Source organism: Ischnura elegans, chromosome 4 (genome assembly GCF_921293095.1).
Source record: "Ischnura elegans chromosome 4, ioIscEleg1.1, whole genome shotgun sequence".
NCBI lineage: Eukaryota > Metazoa > Arthropoda > Insecta > Odonata > Coenagrionidae > Ischnura > Ischnura elegans.
Window position 1 is genome coordinate 50,374,969 of NC_060249.1, and position 23,930 is coordinate 50,398,898.

Sequence of the window (23,930 nt, forward strand, 5' to 3'; positions counted from 1 at the left end):
CCAATTTTTCCATATGCTAAACACTTGAAAAATGGGTAAATTCCAGGAAAAAGCATCATTTCACATTTCTGAGCCATTTGGACTCTTTTCCCCTCAGCTGCCACAAGCCAAGTATTGTTATTTAAAAATATTGTATGAACAAGAGCCACATTCACTAGACTACATGTTTGGTCTTAGATTTACTGACCAATATTTCAAATACATCCTCATGAAGGTATGGATACACTTATACTTATTATCTTACAGTACGTGTCCAAAATCCCTTTCACGGGGGCAGAAAAAAAAGTAAAACCTGAAATACTCATAGTGGCAGTCAAAACACCACCATTTTTATTTCACAGTATATTGGAGCACATATTAACCTTCAATTTAAAAAAAAATTGGATGAGTTAACTGCTCTGCCTTTTGGTGATAATTCTGAAAATATGAAGTAATGTTTTTGAGCTAAAAAAATCGGTTAATTAACAACTGTTGACATCATTTTGGCTAACATAACAATGCAAGGGGAATAAAAGACATTGCTATGGAAGCTATGCACTTGGATAGACAAGGGGTCAAAATTTCATTCAAATATATTATGTGGTTTCTGAGTTATGAATTTTTACCCTGTGCCCTGCACTCTGGAATTTGACTCCCACTAGCGCCACTTCTGAGCAAACATCTCAAACTTTGACTCCTCATATCTTGCAAACTATGAGAGTGAGAGAGGAAATATTTTACATGGGTCATTAGATAGGTGATAGTAGCTAGTGACAAAAATTTCATTAAAATCCAAGTCGGTGGGTGTCATATTGAAAATTTCTGGGTGATTTGACGTGGAATGACCCTTACACATCAACGTGACACCCAGGTTTTTAACACAATTTGAATATGGTATTTCGGTATCACCAACTGTTACCTTCGGTATAACGTTTACATCCAAATTTCTGAGTAGATTTGAGGTACCAAGTATAATTGATTTCGTTTTGTTACAGTTAAGAACAAAGTTGTTACCAACAGCCCATGAGCTGATGGCTGTAACATCTTGATTTACTTTCGCAATTGCATCATTCAACTCATTCTTATGACAATGCTAGTAGATCTACAAATCGTCAGCATATAGAATGTATTTACAGTGTTCAATACCGCTCAGGAGGTCTTGGATGTAGAGAGAAAATAAAAGAGGGCCAAGAACTGAGCCTTGAGGTACTCCACAGTGAAGATTAGCTCAATCTGATGTATTGCCAATAGGGTCCTTGACTGCTTGTTTTCGTCCATTTAGGTATGAGTGGAACCAATTTAGTGTTGCGCAGGAAAAATTAAATGTATGTGGATAATATTGAACATAAAAGTATCATTTTGGTCTCAAATTATTGCCATTTACATGTACAAATTAATGCATTAAGTACCCTTGTGCTATAAAAGTTTTTGACTGGCCGAATGAAGATCTGTTGAGCACCCTTAAATGTGACACAGTTCAGGCAAACTTGGACTGTAAATCTTTTAACCTTTAAGGATGGTTTTAAGTCAAATGGCATGTGTAACCTATTTTCTGATCTTAGCTTTCCAGGAGCCTAAAAAAATATTTGCACTATCTCTGCGACGAAACTCATTATAAGCTGATTTAAACTAAGTATGTCTCAGTGGTCCCTAAAGGGACTGCAAGGTCATAAAGGAAAAAATTAGGTGGTTCATTTTGAGACCGTATGGACGATAAAGGTTAATTTTAAGAATTCTCAATGCTAAAATTGTTTAACATAACTCCGAACTAATTGGTCTCGTACTTTCAGTGATTGTTGAAGAAGCTGCAGAAGCCATGGAATCTCACATAATTGCATGCCTGTCCTCAAAATGTGAACACCTAATATTAATTGGTAAGAGTTCAAATCAAATAATAATAATTTATTGACAAATGGCATTTACAGTTAATAGCATTGTTTACAGCTGTTTTAAATTGGAGTCTCGTCACAAAGAATAAAACAAAAATGTATTACAAATTGAACCATACATCACATTTCATTACATACGCAAATTATGTACAAAGTATATGTGTTACATAAGTTATTAACCGTCATTTGAAAACTCAGCCACTGAGTGGTAAGATTTTTCCAATAACATACTGTTTATTTTTGTTAACATTTATTTTTTCTATGAATCATTACTAAAGCTTAATTTACTCATCAAAGAGTTGTGTATTTTTATTCCTATGTGGTATAGAGAGCTTTCCACCGCTTTGAACCGGTACATCGGTATATTGAACAAATGTTTCCTCCTAATGTTGTGCCAATGCTCGATTTTATTCATGATGCATAAATCTTGATGTTGAAGAACATACTTCATAAATATATATAGAAGGTAAAGTTAGCATTTTCAATTCCTTGAATAAGGGGCTGCATGATTCCCTGTCGTTGCTTCTAGTAATAATACGTAAAAATTTCTTTTGTACTTTAAATATATAATAAAATATAAGTTTTAGGCATCTAACGAAAGAGCATGTGGAAAGTTTGCATCAGCTACTAAATTTTTTTCCTGTAGGTGATCATAAGCAGTTGCGTCCATCCCCTGCAGTCTACAGGCTCGCTAAGGATTATCATTTGGAAATATCTCTGTTTGAGCGTCTTCTGATGAATGGAATCAGGTTTGACACCCTGGAAATTCAGCATCGAATGAGACCAGACATCGCTGATTTGGTATTTCCAGCCGTGTATCCAGTTCTGGAAAATCACCCCTCCGTATTGGCTTATGACAACATTGTTGGACTCAAAAAGAACCTATTCTTCATCAATCACAGTCATCCTGAAGAATCAGTGAGTTTAATATTTTTAATGAGAACCTTTTTTATCTCTGTGAAGCGGTCCAGTTTTGTCATGGTAGCGGAGCATGCCAGAATGCTGTTCCGGCACTGGTTAAGAAAAGACAATCATCAAATAACACTTTTATAAATTTTGGTGCCTCAAAATTTCTACTACATATATACATTCGTAACCTAAACCTAACCAAAATAAAAATTTACTTTAAAGTATGCAGATGTAACTTGTGATAAAAAAAATACACAAGGTAATATTTCACTCGTAAAAAAAGTAAAGTAGAGTGCACTGCTAATTTTGCCATGTCACCACTGTGAAGCACGTCATACCTGTGGTCTTAAGTTGGGATGAGTTTGAACATGGTGGATACATACTTAGTATTTTCTTCTAACTTTCCCTTTCCTATAAAATGTAATAATTACTTGAGACAAAAAAGTTACTATGTACCTTATTACACATGAGTAATAGTGGTGGGCCTGTTGCCTCTGGTTGCAGTCACTTCAATTAATTTGCAGAGCAAAAGTAGAGTGTAATTTCGTAGTGGTGTAAAAAAAATGATTCATCTCTTTGGTAAGTACCTCTGTATATACAGTCGGATTCAAAAGTATTGCAACGAATGAAGTGGCACCACTTTTACTGCAGTTTGGAAATTTAGTTTTGGTATTTTCATTTGTACCTGTAGGAGGGAAATTTGAACAACATTCCCACCTATTTTTATTACAACATCATTAAAGGGTAATGTATGTGGGATATGTGCAATGTTTAATGCCACATAAATTGTGCAGCTCATGCCATATAACAAATCCACCTCCAGAACTTCAGTTTACTTTCTCTTGTAAATAGGGTGGTTTCCTATTATTTTTTTATTGCCTAAATCGAAAGATTATTACTCCTGGAGTACGTATTTCACGCTTTTAGATTTTTAAATGACGATATCTATTTTTCGCGATTAAATGAAAAGTGAAAATTTTCAAGCGCGCGAAAACGCGACGCTTAAGTATGAATGTCGGGAAGTCTCTCCGCGTGACGTATTTCTGGTTCCCCCTCCCGCCCTGCGAGGTGACCTTGAGGCGAGGCTTAGCTCTGATACGACGCAGGCTGCTAGCGGCTAGCCTAGTACCCTGCTGGCTGGTAGCGCTTGGCTTAAATAAGGATTATTAATAACTTATCAAACGAGGAAAACTTTCCGACCTTAGCCAGTTTTAATAAGTGATTGTTAAGACATGTTTCCCTGAGCTCTGCGCCTCATGCATGCAATGGTAACCTCAGACGACGTATAACTCCTATCTTCTCGTATAGAAACTAGGTCCCTGTGACGTCACGTGGAGTGGCATCGCATGGGCGCCAATCTGGCCCTTTTCAAATGAGGATAAAAATGGACCATTGCCATTCGTCTAACCCGGTATTTCTAAAACAAAATAATTTGTATATTATGAATACACTAATGGTGGGTAACGAATCGCAATCAATGCCTTTCGTTTTCTTTGATGAAGGAAACCACCCTATTATCCAATCCATCAAAGTGTGTTTTCCTACTATTAAAGCTGAGTTTTTCGATGAGAGATAGCAAACATAACATTTATATAAAATGTCTGCCGCAATATCACAGAAAATAATCCCACTGCGTGTTAAAATTCCTTTTTATTTTTGTGACACTAGGAGACTGGTTTGTTCCCTTGAATGATTTCGGAAAGCTCGTAATTATTATTATTAAATAATTGGTTACAAGTCGACCATGAAGTCGGGTGGTAACATAAAGTTATTACACAATAATATACATGAAACAAAATACATAGTACCACAAAATTTTTAAATAGCCCTAAAAAAAACCATTTTTACACAATACATGTCCCCGTATACATAGCACCAAATCAGCAAAAATACAATACATATCTACATTTACATTGCCCTCAAAATCCATTTTTACATAATAATATACTGAGACCAAAGAAAAAAAAGACAAGAAACACCAAATTTAAAAAATATACAATTACAAAGCCCTCAAAATTCAATTTTATCTATCCTTTTGATAAATATAGAGGCGTGAGTTGGAAATGGCTCAAAAAAAATTTCTTCCGGTAAGCCATTCCAATCCTCTATCCCCTGATGTAGGAAGGAAAATTTTAGCCTATCTGTCAGCTGCCTTGGGGCCTTAATCTTATAATTATGATCCCTCCTCCCTAGATAACTTGGTCCTTTTAACCGCTTCGTTAGCTCCCTCCACGCAGGATCACCACTGTAAGTTTTAAATACACACTTCAAGCGTGCTTTCTTCCTCCTTGACTCTAAAGAATTCCATCCCAGCGTTTTTAACATTTCCGTGACGCTTGCCTTCCTTCTGAAATTTCCCAAAACAAATCTAGCTGCTAATCGCTGAACTTTTGCTAATTGCTTGATCTCCCGATTCAAATGAGGATCCCATACTGATGCCCCGTATTCTAGAATGGGCCTAACAAACGTTTTATACCGAATTCCTTTGTTTTTTTACAGCTTTTTCCAAGGGTCCTCATCAAAAAATGTAACGCCCTGAAAGCTTTGGTCGCAGTTTTTTTTCGATATGTGGTCCCCATTGCAAATCCCAGCTTAATGTCACTCCTAGGTAATTACAAAATTTGGTTTCTGACAGTAACTCACCCATAATATGGTAATCATTTTGTACACAACTCCTACCTTTCCGAAATCTAATAAGATTAGTTTTGCTGGCATTGATGATCATTTTATTTTCTATAGACCATTTATCCAAATTATTTATGTCATTTTGTAAGATGATACAATCATCTACTTTGTCTATGACTCTATAAATAATGTTATCATCTGCAAACATTCTAATTGTGCTCTTTATATTCCCACTAATATCATTTACTTAGATAATAAATAGCAAAGGACCTAGCACACTTCCTTGCGGTACCCCTGAAGTGGCAGTGAATTCATTGGAAAAAATATTGCCGACTCTAACACGTTGTGATCTACCTACAGTAAATGAATTTATCCATTTTACGACCCTACCATCCAAGCCGAGCACGTTTATTTTTTTAGACCCCCATCCCCAGAGCCCCATCGATTTGCTTCCCGTTGTCAAGCCCCTCCACCAAATCCTGATAAAAATGAAACACCATTAGAAGCAGTGAGTGAATTGGCCTAGTGATAAAGGAGGTAATTTACCACGGTATATGTGTGTCTTCGCTAGTTTGAATCTCTCCGGAATAATTTTCTTTTTTAATACATAGCATGGCAGTAACATATTTTTCTTATCCACCTTAACCATTTTTCTTATCCATATTAACCACTGCTGTTGTTATAAAATTTCGAATGGCGAAAAAAATGAGGAATTCAATTCAAAGTCTGCAATTTACGTGCAAGCAACAATTATCCATTTGCTAAATATATATAAGCACTACATAAGTTGACTGCGAACCAATGCCGCAGGTATGGTCGTAAACCCGGAAATGAGGGAGCACAACTACTCTCGGAGTCCGAGATAATGCGGAGTTCCAGCGGGGAGGGGTCGAAAAACGTTCAGCGAGACCCTTCTTAACGAATGCCCTCCAAAAATGCTCCGTATCACGGGAAAGAAGAGTCTCTTGGGGCTCAGTACAGCAGTCATGCTAAGACGAAAACTCCGCCGTCTCGAAAGGGTTAACCCTATTCTCAGTAGGTCTTGGATGTGAACACCTTGAAGCTTGGAGTGGAATGGTTAAGACGAGGGGCGGATCCAGGATTTATTTCTGGGGGGAGGGGGGGGGCACTAGCAAGGCCGTATCCAGGATTTTATTCTGGGGGGGCACAAGGATTCCTCGTGATACAAAATGAGCACAATGATAATGGGACCGTATTAAAAATCTTGCATATTTTTTAAGCATCTGGGGGGGGGGGGGGGGGGCACGTGACCCCCCCTGGATCCGCCTCCACTTTTCGCTAATAATTTGCAGTGTAGTAATCGCTTATGTAAGAAATAGCGTTGAAAAGTCACAAATTTGGCAAATTAAATCATCACAAATGCAAATTTAGTTTTAGAGTCCTAATTATAGTTTATTTCACCTTGAAATTCGGCCTATGGTTAAGACGCCATATCCTCTGCTGCGGTTCTACTTCCTGTTTATTACATAATTATTGATAGAAAAATAGCCTGTAAGTGCTTAATATTACATTTTTCTCAATAATTCGTTATATAGAGTAACTTTCTATGTTCTGGACCCAAGCACAGTCTTTGTTGTAGGGAGTTTTCGTAAGTAGAGAGGTTTGTTATGGGAGGTTTTTTGCGTGCATTGTCAATTGGATGGGTTCAGGACTAGGCCAATGACTTCAAAATAGGAAAAATTTTGTTGTATGGGGATTCAGCTAGATGTTATCCATAGCAAGTATCTTTCTTAGAGTAAGTTATTGGAAGGGTTATTGCAATTTATTTTATTTTTACGTAATGTTTGCAAATTATATTTTCATTTATGTAATAGTGTTTAATCATCATCTATATTTAATACCATGGAACTTGCTCTTATTTCAAATGAAAATAATAAAAGTTAAAGAATGTCATCATGTTGAACGTCGTCATTAGATCCTGATTAAAGAGATAATAGTAATAATAATAATTTTAATCATCCCAGGACACTTATACATGTATAGGACAAGTCAAAGAAATAAACAAAATAAAATAAAGAAGAGAATACAATGAAACACGTTACATTGAAAGAAATTCGTTTACAGAATAAAAGGCATTAGATATCAAATACCTTTTCAACTTTACTTTAAAATCTAGGAGGCAGTTAACACCTTTAATATTCGAAAGCAGGTGGTTGAAGAATTTGCAACCAACGTAGGAAGGACCTTTTGCATATAATTAAAGATTGTGTGACACAGTTCAAAGTCTTTGCTCCTCCTGGTGTTGTACAGGTGCACGTCGTTATTTAAAACCAAATCCAAAGTAAGGTGCTTCCCTTTGACGTATATTGAAGCATAATGAATGTAAATACAAGGAAGAGTCAAGATATTGAGCTTTTTGAAAAATTGCCTACAACTAGTAGATTTATTAACACCCATCATATCCTGATAGCCCATTTTTGAAGTTTGAATAGCCTAGTGGTACAACTAGCATGACCCCAGGCAACTACACTGTATTTAAGACTACTAAAAACAAATGCATAATAAACAGATAAGGCCACATTAAGGTTGGTGATTGGAAGGATTCTCCTTAAGAGGTAACACCCTGAGGCCACTCGAGAACACACAAAATCAATGTGTTTTTCCCACGTAAGGGATTCGTCAATAAAAGCACCCAGAAATTTATGAGAAGAGGAGGAAATAAGTGGCTCACAATCTAATTTCAATAATGGATGTGACAGGATTTTCTTCTGATATGGATGGAAAAGTATGTATGAAGATTTACTGCTATTAAGGGACACCCTGTTCTGAGTACACCACTTAGCCATGTTGTTCAGTTCGGACTGGGCCACAACAGACAAATCTCTGTCACAAGCGATCAGATGATTAGTATCATCAGATTTATATGGGTCGATTCATGCATCATTAATGACATTCGTTTTTCTCAGGAACAATATAATTTTAACATTTACAGATTATAAAAGTGATAAATCCTTAAACATCAATGAAACATAATTGTATACAAATGAATGTGTGTGATTGCCACATAGATTTATTTAAATAACATCCACCACAACGATTATCACAATAATTAAATCATATTATAATGTTGAAACATAGTTATCATTTTTTGTTCAATTTAGACCATATGATTTTCTTAATGGAATGTGTAACAAATTGCTGGGCAGTTTTTTTAAATGCTTCAACTCAGAACAGGTGGAAACTTTTGTCAACAACTATTCTAAAAGTAAAATTCAGTGGCTATTCATAATTATTTTTTTTTTTTAATATGTACCGTGTTTATATGAATATAGTCTCCCCCTTTTTTTCAAAAATGCCCATGGTAAAAGTAAGAGGGACGCATTTTTATGCATTCAAATTCAAATGCATTTTTAAATTTTTTTTCCCGAAACTGAAGCCTCAAAATTAGGTGGGAGGGGATTATATGTATTTGGAGAAAAACAGTAATAACTGTATATTTGCCCATGTGACATGCTGGCTCCCTTATAAGTAAAAGCCAATACATATATATTAATCTCTTCATCAGTGTGTGCTGTTTATGTTTCTTGATGATTTTGCGTTTAAAAGTTTCCCGCTCATGACTGAACATTTTGCTCTGAAAACTCTGGTAAACATCTATTGTAACATTGATGACATCCTGTGATTTTAAAATTGTTTTTCTCTTTTATAATTAATTTAGGCAATGGACGATTTGAGCAAGAGGAACACCCATGAAGCCCAATTTCTGATTGCCTTGTGCCGTCACTTAATTCTACAGGGTTATGAGCCTAGCCAAATTACAATATTGGCAACTTACTTAGGACAGATGTTCCTTCTCAGTGAGGTAAATATGCAATCAATCCTTCGTCATTTCACCTGAAAGAATTTTTTCTTTGAATTCCTTCTTATAATTTTATAGGTTGATTAAATTTGTAATTAAATTGTGCACAGTACTAAGCATGAAATTCATTAACTGGCAGATATCCCCAGCCAATGAATCAGGTCACCATTCATCCTCAAAAAACCCATTATGATACCTCTACCACGAAATCATTCAACTTTTGCCCACCAAATCAAATCTGCTCATCTAGGAGCTCAACAATACGCATTCGCTCGGCTGGCAACAGCCGAAGCACAAACGCTCACTTCCGAAGTTGGGAGAATTGGAAGTGAGCGTTTATGCTCCGGCTACTGCCAGCTGAACACATTCGTATTGTTGGCACTCCTAGATGAGCGGATTTGATTCGGTGGGTGATTGTTGAGCACCTGTGCAGTGGAGGTATCGTATAGTTAACCTTCTGCTCTTAGTATATCTGAGAAACTTGCTCAGCTGAGTCATGTCCATTGCCTTGACCTTCAGTCAGCCCCTTCTTCCATTGCGTGTACACCCATGTCTCGTATAGCGCAAGGGATGCGTTCCTTGGGGTCTTTGCGCTATACGAATTTGCTTTATGCGAGAGCGTTTTAACATAGGGAACATAGGGATGCGTTCCTGGTAGCATAGATCTTGGGTATTGAATTTCTTCTAAAACATCTATATTCCCATAAAAAGCCTTAGAAAACGTTATTTCTATAAATATTTATTGTTTAAAACATCTTTAAAGATAGTATTCACGCATTCAAAGACTTTTATTCACGTTAAAAAAAATTCTTACGTGCTTTCGAAATTCCATCCTGTCGTGCGGGTGGGCTAACATCTGCTATCTCAGGGGATCGTAATGCGTTGCCGGCAGTTGACGATTTTTCAAACTAGTCTAAAAACAACTATTGTGTCACCCAGGCCCTTTTGTCGCTCATCGAAATGACAGGAAAATGCTACTTTAAATGCCATTTCATAGCCAGCGGAGTTTATGAATGATAAATCATTTTAATTTAAAGTCCTCCGAGTCATTAGCAGCTACGTGAAACAGTCTTTAAATGCCTTGAAACCTGACCCAGGTTTTCCTTCCCTGAAAATGAATGAACGAGAATGCATTCTTTTCCAAAAGAATATCGTCTCGTCAACAATAAAAACTAGTTGAGGGGGAAAGGAGCCACTTTCAATAACAGCTTGGAGTTCATTAGAAAATGTTGTGGTGGCTGCGCTATCAACACTTGCAGATTCACCTGATATCGCCGCACTGAAAATACCTGCTTGCCGTTTAAATTCTGGAACCAACCAGAGCTTTCACTAAATGTCTCGGAGCGATTACCACTCTCGTCTTTTTGTACTGATTCACCATGAACTTTCCGTATGTGTAGACCGCTTGGTTGAAGTTGGTGCGGCTGAGGTCACTGATATTTTAGCTTCGTCTTTATTCAGAATAAGGCATCGTGAGTTTAAACTTCTGCGCAATATCGCTTTGACGCTCTCCATTTTCAAAGCAATTGACCTCTCTCAAGTCCTCTTCTAGGTTTATGGTTTTTCTTGATAAATTCTTGATTTTTCTACACGCATTCCTATTTTTTGCCATATTCTCTTGGTTTTTACTCTGTATGGCTCTATCTAAATCACCTTCTTCTGCTGAACTGTATTCCTGAGACGCAGAAGGCCTAAGACTGCGGGGAGGGAACGAAGCCATTGTGTTTGAGACTCTATAGCGGACCCTTTTATGTGTCGATGCTATTCATGCGCAACTCAGCCACCGCTCCATTTCTCCCCCGTGAATACCGATGACCTTGAAGGCTTTAGCGTAGACACTCTACCTGGAAGTCAATCGCCCGGTAACCTACGACGGCAAAAATACGTCTCAAATCGTATTGCTGAAAAAAAAACTCATTTCCACTAGCCCCACGCTTAATTAACGATCTAAATTATTTATTATCATTCTGTTAAGGAGACGAGATAAATTACTTCGGTAGGCTGGCTATCTGGACCCAATGACAAGTAATACTTTTGGCAATTGCACAGCAATGAATTTCGATTAATATATGAACAAAAAAGAAGATTTGAGGCAAGAAATAATAATAATATGCGTAAATTGATAGAAATTTCGTGTGTACTTAGCGCAAGTTCACGTTTTATCACGAGAGCGTTTAAGATATGTGATTAGGCTACACTGCGTTGCAATGTTTCCCCGAGGAACGAATTTGCGCTATATCGAAATTGCGCTAATCGAAATTGCGCTATACGAGACATGGGTGTAGTTTGTTTTGAACTCAATTACAGCTGGCATTTGGATCTCTTTCAATTTGAGGGAATGAAAATATTATCTAATTATGCTACCGAAGCTGAATTTTGAACCTGACAGGCCGTTCTGTTCAGGAGGGCAAAGGGGATTTTGTGATGGGTGGTTTGTTGTAAATTCAAAATTTTGGAGTTGTTTCAGGCATAATCCGGTGGAATTCTAACATATTACAGGGTTTCCACTAACTATGAAAACCTGAAATTCTCACTGAATTTCATTCTTTTGGGAAAACTTTAGGAACTTAGCTAGTGTCTTGGAAAAATTGGGTTTTGATGCATTCATCGAAGCACCTCTTCCAATAACTTTCTATTGTAAGAATTTTTGGTCATGATTGTTGCTTACGTGGCATTCTTCACTTATCTACATACATGTATACAGTTCATGTACTGAAACTATCTAGCAGAACTTAGTGCACCCAGGACATCAGTTCTAGATTTAAGAGAGTGTCATCTGTAAAGATGAGGATATTATGATTATGTCTAAGCTGATTGTTTTCTTCATATGGGGGAAAATTTTGTATTGTTTTGGAAAAATCTGAAATTCTGATTCAGGAGTGCAGCCTGAAGATAGAAATACGATTGATTAAAATTTTTCTATGGGTCATAAGGACCACCAACCTCAAACCTAGAGCTTAACTTATGACTGATTCTGAAAAACGATGATTTTTCAATCCACCCTACTTGCTATCCTTAGACAGGGTTCCCACTCAACCGTGGAAACCTTATAACCGTGAATAAGCCGTGAATTTCGTATACCGTGAAAAAACCTGGAAATAGCCGTGAATTTCATCATAAAACCTTAAAAATCTCTCAAACTTGATTGTAGAAATACGGTAGACAGATTAAAAGAAAAATCGACATTTCGATAATGCTTCAAGGCTGAGTCACGTACAGATACTGTCCACGCATTTCTCTGCACGGGTGTATTTGAAAGCGCAACTATTAATTGGTCCGTGTGTGCCATCACAGCACATTGACCTTAAGCTTGCGATTGGAAGACGTTAACCCTGGCAAAAAATCAGGCACTTCTTCACTTCCCTGCCACCCTGCTCTCTCCATTTTCCCACTCACGCCCTTTTAGCCGGACATGAATTTTGCTGACGATAGGTGACGTCATGAGAGATAGCACTGTCATTGCTGCGTTTGCATTCAAGGTATCTGTGGCGTTTGTTACATTTTTAGTTAACGTGCGGCCGATGATTGTTATGCAATCAATATTTCTGCCTAAAATGCCCTATCTACAAACCATGAATTTGATGATATTTAGGCTGTGAAAGCCTGGGAAAAACCGTGAATTTTATAATGTAGTTAGAGTGGGAACCCTGTTAGAGGAATAACCTATTGTGAAAAGTGGGCAAAAGATATAAAAGTTATATTGATGTCAATTTTTCACATTTCTGGTCGAAACGAAAAAAGGAAGAAAGTTTTTAAAAGTAGAAAAGGATTTTAAACGGAAAAAAATTAATTTGATTTGTAAAAATGGGTCAAAATCAAATTATGACCCCTGCCATCCTTCTAGTGTAAAATTATGTTTTATGATACCATTTAATGTAATATTATTTTTGCTTGCAGGAGAGGGAAAACCATCCGATCACAAAAGATGTCAGAATAGCTGTGGTTGACAATTTTCAAGGAGAAGAAAATGACATTATACTTCTTTCTTTGGTGAGAAATAACCCCGAGGAAAAAATAGGATTTTTGGCCAGTGAAAATAGAGTGTGTGTCTCATTGTCTAGAGCTAAAAAGGGCCTCTACATAATGGGTAACATGAACATGTTGGCCAAGCACAGCAAATTGTGGTCGAAGGTGAGAGATGTTCTCCTCGAGAAAGATGCCCTGGGGTCTCATCTCACGCTGCAGTGCTTAAAGCATCCAGATCAACTGACGAAAGTGAGCAAAGCGGAAGACTTCACCAGTATCACTGAGGGCGGCTGCACTCTGATGTGTGGTGAGAAGCTGAATTGTGGGCACATTTGTAAGAAAATGTGCCACGTTCAAGGCCATTTGAACCAGAAGTGCCATGAGGTTTGCGAAAAAGTCATGTGCGAAAGGAATCACCGGTGCAAGAAGTTTTGTTGGCAGGATTGTGGGGACTGTATGGTTCCTGTCAAGAGAACTCTTCCCTGTGGTCATAGAGCCAGCTTTCCATGCCACGTGGATGCAGAGGAGTACGTGTGCAAAGCAGAAGTGAGCGTGAAACTGCCAGATTGCATGCACACCAACAAAAAGTTGTGCTTTGAAGATGTAGCGAAAGTCATGTGCTTGTTTCCTTGTGATAGTAGACTTCCATGCGGTCACGTTTGCACTAAGCTGTGCCATGTCAAGGTTGATCCAGATCACTTGGAGTACAAATGCCTAAGGCCATGCGATCGGAAAAATCTGGAATGCAAAGAGGAACACCAGTGCCAGAGGAAATGCTTTGAAGAATGCGGGCTGTGCACTGTCAAATTGAAAAGGAAGCTCCCCAACTGCGACCACGTTTTTGAAATGCAGTGTGCAACTGATCCTTTGACGGTTGCATGCCATAAACCGTGCCGGAAGAAGCTTGCCTGTGGGCATGTTTGCCCACTGAAGTGCTTGCAACCGTGTGGTGGATGCAAGGTGATTGTTGAGAAAATCATCCCAGATTGTGGTCATTCGGTAAAAATGATGTGTAGTCAAGCGCCTGAGAGGAGATTTTGTAAGGAGAAATGCACCAGAACTCGCAGTTGTGGACACAAGTGTGCTGATAAATGTGGAAACCCATGCAATGAAAAGAAGTGTCAGTCATTGTCATGCGAAACTTCACGTGCTGCATGTGGACATGAAATTCGACTCTTCTGCCATGAAATCACTGATGGTAAGTGGATTTCTTAGGAAATGTAAACCTTTAATTCTTTCAAGATGTTTTGCATTATTCCGGTGGATATTGGCTCTATCTTCAGCAGGCTAAATTTATCTGTCCAGAATCAGGTGTTTTCTAAAATTTTAAATTCAAGTATTTAATTAACATCTATTAAAATGAGAACTCTGGAATTTAGTAAGTGAAATACATAGTATTCGTATACATATTTTGAAGTATACGGAGATCAAGTAATGGATCCATACAGTAAAAATGGAAAGACTGAAGATGTATAATACATTTTATTAACTTCAAACTTAACAAATTCCCAGGTGCAGTATTAAAAATGTCATAATTTTCTGCAGAACAATTAAATAATTAAAACATGCTAATCTATGCCAAAAGTATTATATTTGACGTACAAAATTCTTCATAGCAAATTAAAATTTTTGTTTTTAAATTGCTGTAAATACATATACATATTAGGTAAAAATTCGGGCCCGATAAAACATATATCCGATCTGATTAAAATTGGTTGTGATAAATGCTTCTAAAAAAAATCACCTCCTCATAATAGTATTACTATTTATCACCCTATTAAAAATGTGTAAACAGGCCAGAGAAATAACCATCTTTTAATGCTTGGAAAATAATGTCGGAATAGTACAGCTAATATGTTGGCATTTCTTTAAGCTTGGAGGGATTCTTTCAAAAACTCACAATTCAGCTCTTTGCTAGCTCAAATTACCAGCTGTTCTCTCATGTTCAATGTGTTCTGTTGAAAGGTGTCATTGAATAAAAATTTTGGAATGGAATCGAAAATAATGCTTTGGAAAATTAGTGCATAAGTTTCCCAATGATCTAAATTAATCAAAACATGCTCTGGAAACTTGTATTTGGATTGTTGTTATAACATGATCTCGCAGGTCACTTTTTTCAAAAGACATTCGGTTTCCAAAATTTTGCCATTTGTTCCTTTGTAGTTACTTTCTTTTCCCCTTCCTCTCCACTCCGTACACGCATGTCCCGCACAGTGCAATTTTGGTAAGCGCAATTTCGATATAGCACATATTCGTTCCTCGGGGAAACCGCAATGCAGTGTAGCCTAATCAAAAAACTTTAATGCTCTCATGATAAAACATGAACTTGCGCCAAGTGCACACGAAATTGCTATCATTTTACATGTATTAATAGCATTGCTTGCCTCAGTTCTTCTTTTTTGTTGATACATTAATTGTAATACATTGCTGTGCACTGGCCAAAAGCATTACTTGTCATTGGGTCCAGATAGCCGGCCTACCAAAGTATTTTATCTCGTCTCCTTAACAGAATGACAATAGTTAATTTAGATCATTAATTAAGTGCGGAGCTAGTGGAAATGAATTTTTTTTTTAAGCAATACGGTTTGAGATGTAATATTTTCCGTCATCGGGCAATTGACTTCCAGGTAGAGGGTCTACACTAAAGCCTTCAAGGTCATGGGTATTCACGGAGGAGAAATGGAGTGGTGGCCGAGTTGCGTATGAATAGCATCAACACATAAAAGGGTCTGCTATGGAGTCTCAAACATAATGGCTTCATTCCCTCTGAGTAGTCATAGGCCCTCTGCGTCTCAGGAATACAGTTCAGCAGTAGAAGGTGTTTTCGATAGAGCCATGCAGAGTAAAAACTAAGAGAAAAATGGCAAAAAATAGGAAGTGCGGGTAAAAAAATCAAGAAGTCATCTAGAAAAACCATAAACCTAGAAGAGAAATAGAAATAGGTCAATTACTTTGAAAATGCAGAGTGTCAAAGCGGCATTCCGCGGAAGTTTCAACTCACGATGCCTTATTCTGAATAAAGACGAAGTTAAAACATCTGTGACCTCAGCTGCACCAACTTCAACCAAGCGGTCAAGACATACGGAAAGTTCATTGTGAATCTGTACAAAAAGACGAGGGTGGTAATCGCTCCGTGACATTTAGTGAAAGCTCCGGTTGGTTCCAGAATTTTAAACGGCAATCAGGTATTTTCAGTGTGGCAATATCAGGTGAATCTGCAAGTGTTGATAGCGGAATCACCCCAAAATTTTCTGATGAACTCCATGCTGTGATTGAAAGTTGCTCCTTTCCCCCACAACTAGTTTTTTGTGTTGACGAGATGATATTGTATTGGAAAAGAATGCGGTCTCATTCATTCATTTTCAGGGAATGAAAACCTGGGTCAGGTTTCAAGGCATTTATAGACTGTTTCAAGTAGCTGCTAGTTCCTCGGAGGACTTCAAATTAAAATGATTCATCATTCACAAACTCTGCTAGCTATGAAATGGCATTCAAAGTAGTATTTGCCTGTCATTTTGATGAGCGACAAAAGGGCCGGGTGATATGATAACTTTATTTTTTTTCAAGATGGCGTCCGTTGATAAAAGACCAGTGTGTGCCTCGTGCAATGATTTCGTAAATTTTAAGGATAAAGTAATCGTTTGTGATCAATGTCCGAATATCTTTCACCATAAATGCACGGGATTGAATGACATAGTTTTGAAGGCATTATTTGAGTGCCGCGAAATATTTTGGAAGTGTTTTTCCTGCCGTGCTTCGACTTTCAAAGTTTCTAGCATGGCGGCCGATATTCAGTCTTTAAAGGAAGAATTGGTGACCTTGAAATCTGATTTAAAATCTATCCCGACTCAAACGAAATGTGTGACCTTTGCAAATGCCATAAAGAAGGCTCCTGTGCCCTCGAGAAGTGTTTCTGAGGATAAACCGGTGCCTTTTAATAAACTTCGTACGGCACCTTCGAGCGAACCGTCGGAGCGGGCCCCTCGTGAAATGCCGACATTGAAAGCACCAGTGCAACCCTCCAACAACAATCCACCGAGTATGAGTTCTCAAGGTATGCAGTTCACAAGTACATCTAGCCAACTGAGTCAACATGTGGATCATGACGCTTCAAACGCCGGCTACATTGACGTAATAAGTCGGAAGCAACGGCGTCGAACGCGCTTATACGGCACGGCCAGTTGTGATATTTCTTGCCCTATAAAAGCATTGCCTCGAAAAGCTTACGTTCATGTTTGGCGGCTGGCTCCTGAGACAGACTCGCTCACATTAAAAAATTATTTGGATGCTAAGCTTATGTCTTCTGTAGAAGTGGAACCTCTTAATGCTAAAGGTCCGTATGCATCATTCAAAATATCTGTTGATCTCAAACTTGCAAATAAACTGTATGATCTAAGTTTATGGCCAGAGAATACAGGGATTCAGGAATTTAAATTTGGTAAAAATCATTCGATAAATAAGCACACAGGTGCTGAAAACGATGTCACTGTTACTGATGTCCAAAAATCCTGACTAGTGCGTCATGTTAAAGTCTTATCCTTGAATGTTCAATGTATAAGAAACAAATATGAAACCTTAGAGTTATTTTTGAAAGAGCAAGATGCTGATATTGTATGTGTAGTAGAGCATTGGTTGGTGTGTGACGAAGTGCAAAGTGCTGGCATTGACGGCTATTTTATTGCTGCCTCTTACTGCCGAGTGAACATGAAATGTGGTGGTGTGTTGGTGTATATTAAAAATGGATTAAATGCCTCCATTTCTAAAATTGCTTTGGACCTGTGTTGTGACATGGATTTTGAGTGCTGTGTATTGGACCTGGTGATTGAAAAGTATCATTTATTTGTTGTTGGAGTCTATAGATCACCTTCTGGAAATTTTTCTTTATTTTTAGAGAATTTGGGTATGCTCTTGGAGAAATGCTTTCATAAACTAAATTATATCATTATTTGTGGAGATTTCAATGTTAATTTTGATCAGGTCAACAATATGACTACTTGCTTGTGGGACCTTTTCTCAGTTTATGATATTAAGCAAACTATATTTGTCCCCACTAGAGTAACAGTTCAGTCTGCCTCTATTATAGATAATATATTCTGCAATCTACAATTCTGTATAGGTCAAGCCATTGAGTCCCATCTTTCTGATCATAAGGCCATAGTTACAACCATAGAAGTACCAATATCCTCACTCTCGTCTACCAAATCATTCTTCTCTAAAAAAAGAATTTTCACCTTGGAAAACATTGAAGATTTCTGCAATAACCTGCAACTTACTACTTGGGATCCTGTATATAGTGCAAAATCAGTGAATGATAAATTTAATAATTTCCTGGATATTTTCCTTACGCTCTTCAATGGTTGCTTTCCTCTTGTAAAAGCTAGTTCAAATAGACCGCAAAATAAAACCTGGGTTACTCCTGAAGTAATACAAAACTCACAAATTCTAAAAGCTCTGTGGTCAGCTTACAAAGCTACCAATGACAATGATATTAAGGAACAATATATTGCTTTCAAAAAGTACTACTCAAGTTTAATCACCACTACTAAAAGGACTTGTAATATCAATTCCATCTATTCTTCTGATAATAAATCAAAAACAGCTTGGAATATAATAAATAACACCTCTGGAAAATTGAGAAAGAATAAATCACCCAAAGAAATCTTACACAATGATATTCTTGTTTCAGACCCAGACATGATTGCAGTTAATTTCAATACGCATTTTCTCAATCCCTTGAAAACATCATCTATGTTACAAGTCAATACAGATAATTGTCCTCAAAATAACTCTGTTCTAAATAACATGTACCTTTACCCTACTAATGAGAAAGAAATAGAATCAATCATTAATAAAATTAATACAAAACACTCAGCAGGGTGGGATGGGGTTCCCTGCTCCCTCCTAAAGGGTAATTGCATAAGATATCTTCTTACTCCTATCACTCATTTGGTCAATGCCTCTCTCTCCTCGGGTATTTTCCCTGACAAACTAAAAATGGCAGTTGTAACTCCTCTACACAAAAAGGGTGATATTCAATCAATTGAAAACTATCGACCCATATCAAAACTTTCAGTTTTCTCTAAAATATTAGAAAGTGTCATTTCAAAAAGAATAATGTCATTCCTGATAAAAAACAACATCTTATCCAAATCTCAGTTTGGTTTCATAGGTGGTCTTTCGGCAGAATTTGCCATTTATAAATTTATTGACTCTGTTCTTGAAGGTCTTGATCATCACCTCAATACCGTTGGTATTTTTTATGATTTGTCTAAGGCTTTTGATTCTGTTGACCATGAGACTCTCTTGAGGAAAATCCATATATATGGTATGAGAGGAATTGCAAACAATCTAATCAGGTCATTTCTTGAAAAAAGAACCCAGGCAGTAACCATTATAACCGATAACATGGTTAAACATACCTCACCTCACCAGGAGATATTGAGGGGTGTTCCTCAAGGCTCCATTCTTGGGCCCCTGCTTTTTTTGTTATATATCAATGATCTACCCTCACAATTAAAAGGAAATATTTTAATGTATGCTGATGATACAAATCATCTACTGAAACATGATGGCAATATTGTTGCTCCCACTCAAAATGCTGTCATCAAAATGGAAACATGGTGTTCATCTAACAAAGTGGCTATAAATAAATCCAAGTCTTCCTTTATATTTTTCCATCCTACTCAAAAAAAAATTGATTACAGCCCTTATATTAAATTTTCGGATTGTACTGTTAAGCGGGTTACTGATACCAAATTTCTAGGCATCTCCATCAATGAAAATCTAAACTGGGATACCCATATAAATTGCATTTCATCCTCGGTGGCTTCAGGCTGCTACTTAATTAGACGGGTGATTCAGCTCACAAATACAGAAACAGCTAAATCAATTTACTATGCACATATTTATAGTAGATTAAAATATGGTATTTTAGCCTGGGGTCACTCCCCTAAGTCAGTCCGTCTTTTTAAACTACAAAAATGGTCGGTAAGAATATTATGCAAAGCTAAAAAACAAGCTAGCTGCCGTAATCTTTTCAAAAGGTTACAGATCCTTCCCCTTCCTTGTATATATATTTATTATGCTGTGATGTTAATTAGAGAATTTAAACAAAAGTTGTGCCTTACCTTGAATAACGATATTCATGATTATCATACAAGAAGTAGAAATGAGCTCGCAGTGAGGCAACAAAATCTTTCTCTCTTCAGTAGAGGGCCTATCAATATGAGTATTAAAATTTATAATAAATTACCTAAATCAATCAAAGACGAAATCAGACCTGGCCTTTTCAAAGCAAAATTAAAAAAATATCTTTTAGATCATTGCTACTATTCAATTGATGAATTCTTTGAGGATGCCTCGCAACTAATGTAACATATGTATATATATATATATATTGTGAGTTACTTTGTATTTATGATTTGATTTTTATGTTTTCCTGACGGGTCCTATATATGTATATTCATATCTTTTCTGTGACCAATAAAATATTATTATTATTATTATTACTTTTTTTTATACTGGTTTGAAAAATTGTCAACTGCCAGCAATGCATTACAAACCCTTGAGATAGCAGATGTTAGCCCACCTGCACGACAGAAGGGAATTTCAAAAGCATGTACGAATTTTTTTAGCATGAATACAAGTCTTTAAATGCGTGCCTACTATCTTTAATGATATTTTAAACAGTAAACATTTGTATAAATAAGGTTTTGTGCAAAAAATCCACAGAGAAAAAATCATTTCCCTTGACCGGGATTCGAACCCGGATCCCTCGATTTCCGGCCGAGTGCTTTAGCCAGTTAAGCTACCGAGGCGTCATTCTTCCCTGTGGAAATTTGTGGACTATACCGGACATGGTGGTAGGGACTGCTGAGCATATTATGCGACGAGCAGTCCAAATCGTGCGCACGGCGCCACAGCCGGAGAGTAAAGCCCGAACTTTGAACACATAGAGGTGTTCTCTCGTGACACGATTTGGACTGCTCATCGCATAATATGCTCAGCAGTCCCTACCACCATGTCCGGTATAGTCCACAAATTTCCACAGGGAAGAATGACGCCTCGGTAGCTTAACTGGCTAAAGCACTCGGCCGGAAATCCCGGTCAAGGCAAATGATTTTTTCTCTGTGGATTTTTCGCACAAATTGTGCATTGCGGGTGACTCCCGTAAAGTTATCACCGTGGCTAGTCCAGGTATACTTAAATTTGCTATTTATGTTACCAGGAATGCATCCCTATCTTCCCAATGTTAAAACGCTCTCGTATAATGCAAATTCGTATAGCCCAAGGACACCAAAGAAAGGTACCCCTCCACTATACGTGGCATGGGTGTATTGACTTATCCAATGCCTTCACTTTGTTCATGCATTTCTTATTACCCCTAAATGTTCTTCCATCCTTCTCATCATTATTGTAAATATGTTAAGGTTGCCCATTGCTTTAACGATTGAGACATTTACTGCAATAGTGAATTGTGTTTTACAATTACCAGTTCCAACGGCTGCAGTCCTGATGAAGAGGTGCAAAGAACCGTGTGGGAAAATTCTGATGTGCTCACACAGGTGCAGGGGGACGTGTGGGCAGTGTATGCAGGGCAGGATACACCTCCCATGCCAAGAAAAATGTGGACGAAACCTCATTTGTGGACATGAGTAAGACGTTCTCTTTTCTACATTTGTGTGCATGAAGTGGTGAATGGAATGAAGCCTTGTTCACAACAACTTGTCTTAACTTGGTTTATTGATGTCGGGAGCAGCTGCGTATTGTGCTTTGTCAAGCGAGCTTTCGCGGCCACTGCAGGTTACATCATCAGGCGATGAATGAGAAATTCGAAAAAGGTTGTCAATTAATATACTCGTCAACACTCCCCACTCCACCGCAGTAGTGGGGGAGAAGGGTGATACTGACATCGGAAGAACTCTTATCCCTGTCCTTGAGTGGCAAGCGAACTCTCCCCTTTTGTGGTGTGGCGGGCACGAGAACCATAGTTGAAATTATACTGCAAACATTGTCACTGTTGTTTCTTTTGGAAGATTCTGTTCCACATATGGCTGAGTTTAATGCCATCAAGAGAATCTTCCGGAAAAAAAACAATGCTCGCGTAACAAAGCTCAATACGTAGCTGCTCCTGAAAGCTTTGTTTTGTGCTTGTTCGTAAAACTTTTCCAAATATGTACTCCTTCATTATTTTGAGAAATCTTTTGGTAATGGATTATTAAATAGGTCTTCTTAAAACCAAATGAGTAAACGACAATTAAATACCTGCCGTTCAGGTGACAAAATCATTTATAGGTTTTGATTAAAGTAGATTTCTTAGCATGTGGCGCCCTTTTTCTATGTTGTTGTACAACAAGGAACAATTCCTGGTATTTATTTTCGTCATTAGTCAGTTTTCTAGATTAATATTTTAGCATATTAACTCATCTCTACAGATGGTGATTAACCACTTGCAATGCTTTGCATTTTCTTTCACTGTAAATAACTAGAAAATTTTTCTATGCCGAGCAGGGTTTTTGCATATCCTAATTAAATGGGGGGGGGGTACAGGAAAGTTTAAAAAATTGACTTACATTAATTGGCAACCTTCATATCATCTTTCGCATTGGCTGGGAAAATATTGATTGGTGAATGGTTTTAGATTGTTGCTGTTATAGGTTGTCTATTCATAGTGATTTCATTATTCTGACTTAAATTATTTTTCTGTTCAACAGGTGTAGAGTATCTTGTTCACAGTCATGCCCACCTTGCAAAGAAAAGTGCTTTGTTCTCTGTGAGCATTCAAAGTGTAAGAACCAGTGTGGGAGACCATGTGTCCCTTGCCAAGTAAGTCACAATCACTGCATGCCTCTTAATCATATGTACCGGTTTTCATTATTTTTTTACTTAGCACATCCCAACAGTCATAAATTTCCACTCTGCAGCATGTGTATGTATGGCAGGAAAAAAAATGCTCAAGTTTTGCTGGTCACTGGTTACATACCTGTCGGACACCCTTTTAAGTCTCTGGAGAAGTTTTGGATAGAACTTATTAGTCAGTGCAATTTTCTACAAATTTTCCAGGAGCTTGGAGAGGTGAAAAGTTAATGTAAGATCATTCCCTTTCTTAACACGTTGCGGACCGGGTATTTCCAATCTCATCGGGCAGGACCGGGCATTTAAAGGAGCTTTAACTTAAATGACACTTATACATGATAACCCTCATAAAAGGTTTACTTTTTAACGTATTTTAATAAAATTTGAAGCGTTTAACTTACCAGAGGTGTTAGTACTTCGTTTTTGTATGGTATTTGGTGAAACATGCTCCTTTGTGCTGGGGAACCTTGCAGAATCCACAGTTATACCGAGTTTCCTTCCTAAGTTTATTAGCAGAACAAACTCGACACATCCGCGATGGATATTTCTTCTTCCCATGCCCCACTATCTTCTCTAGAGTGTGTTTCATCATTCCCCCTGCTAGCCTTGTTGGGTTATCCTGCCAAGGCGCTCACTGAGTCGGCCTTCCTATCTCGCCCTCTGTGTCATCATCGCTGGAAGACGCACTTCTTCCCTCCTCACATCTAGCCCAGCCCTTGGCTACTTCCAAAACAAATTTTTTGAAGGTCAAACGGGTAGAAGTGTTCAATGTTTTGTATACCACAAAAGAATCAAATAGGGCATAGTTGATCAACCACAACACCACTTTTTTTGTCCACCTCATAGTTTTTCTTAGTACTGAAAAGTAAGCCAAGCACATATCAGCT

At 37.6% G+C, this 23,930-nt stretch overlaps 1 protein-coding gene across 2 annotated transcripts in view; it reads left to right on the forward strand.

Annotated features, from left to right (window-relative positions):
* Positions 1-23,930, forward strand: part of LOC124157423 (NFX1-type zinc finger-containing protein 1-like) — a 67,918-nt gene that overhangs the window by 24,646 nt on the left and 19,342 nt on the right. For both annotated transcript variants that reach the window (XM_046532120.1, XM_046532121.1), the window contains exons 3-8: positions 1,770-1,853; positions 2,515-2,786; positions 9,082-9,225; positions 13,120-14,386; positions 21,683-21,842; positions 22,902-23,013. In XM_046532120.1, coding sequence (XP_046388076.1) covers positions 1,770-1,853; positions 2,515-2,786; positions 9,082-9,225; positions 13,120-14,386; positions 21,683-21,842; positions 22,902-23,013 — 2,039 coding nt within the window. The remainder of the gene's footprint in view (positions 1-1,769; positions 1,854-2,514; positions 2,787-9,081; positions 9,226-13,119; positions 14,387-21,682; positions 21,843-22,901; positions 23,014-23,930) is intronic.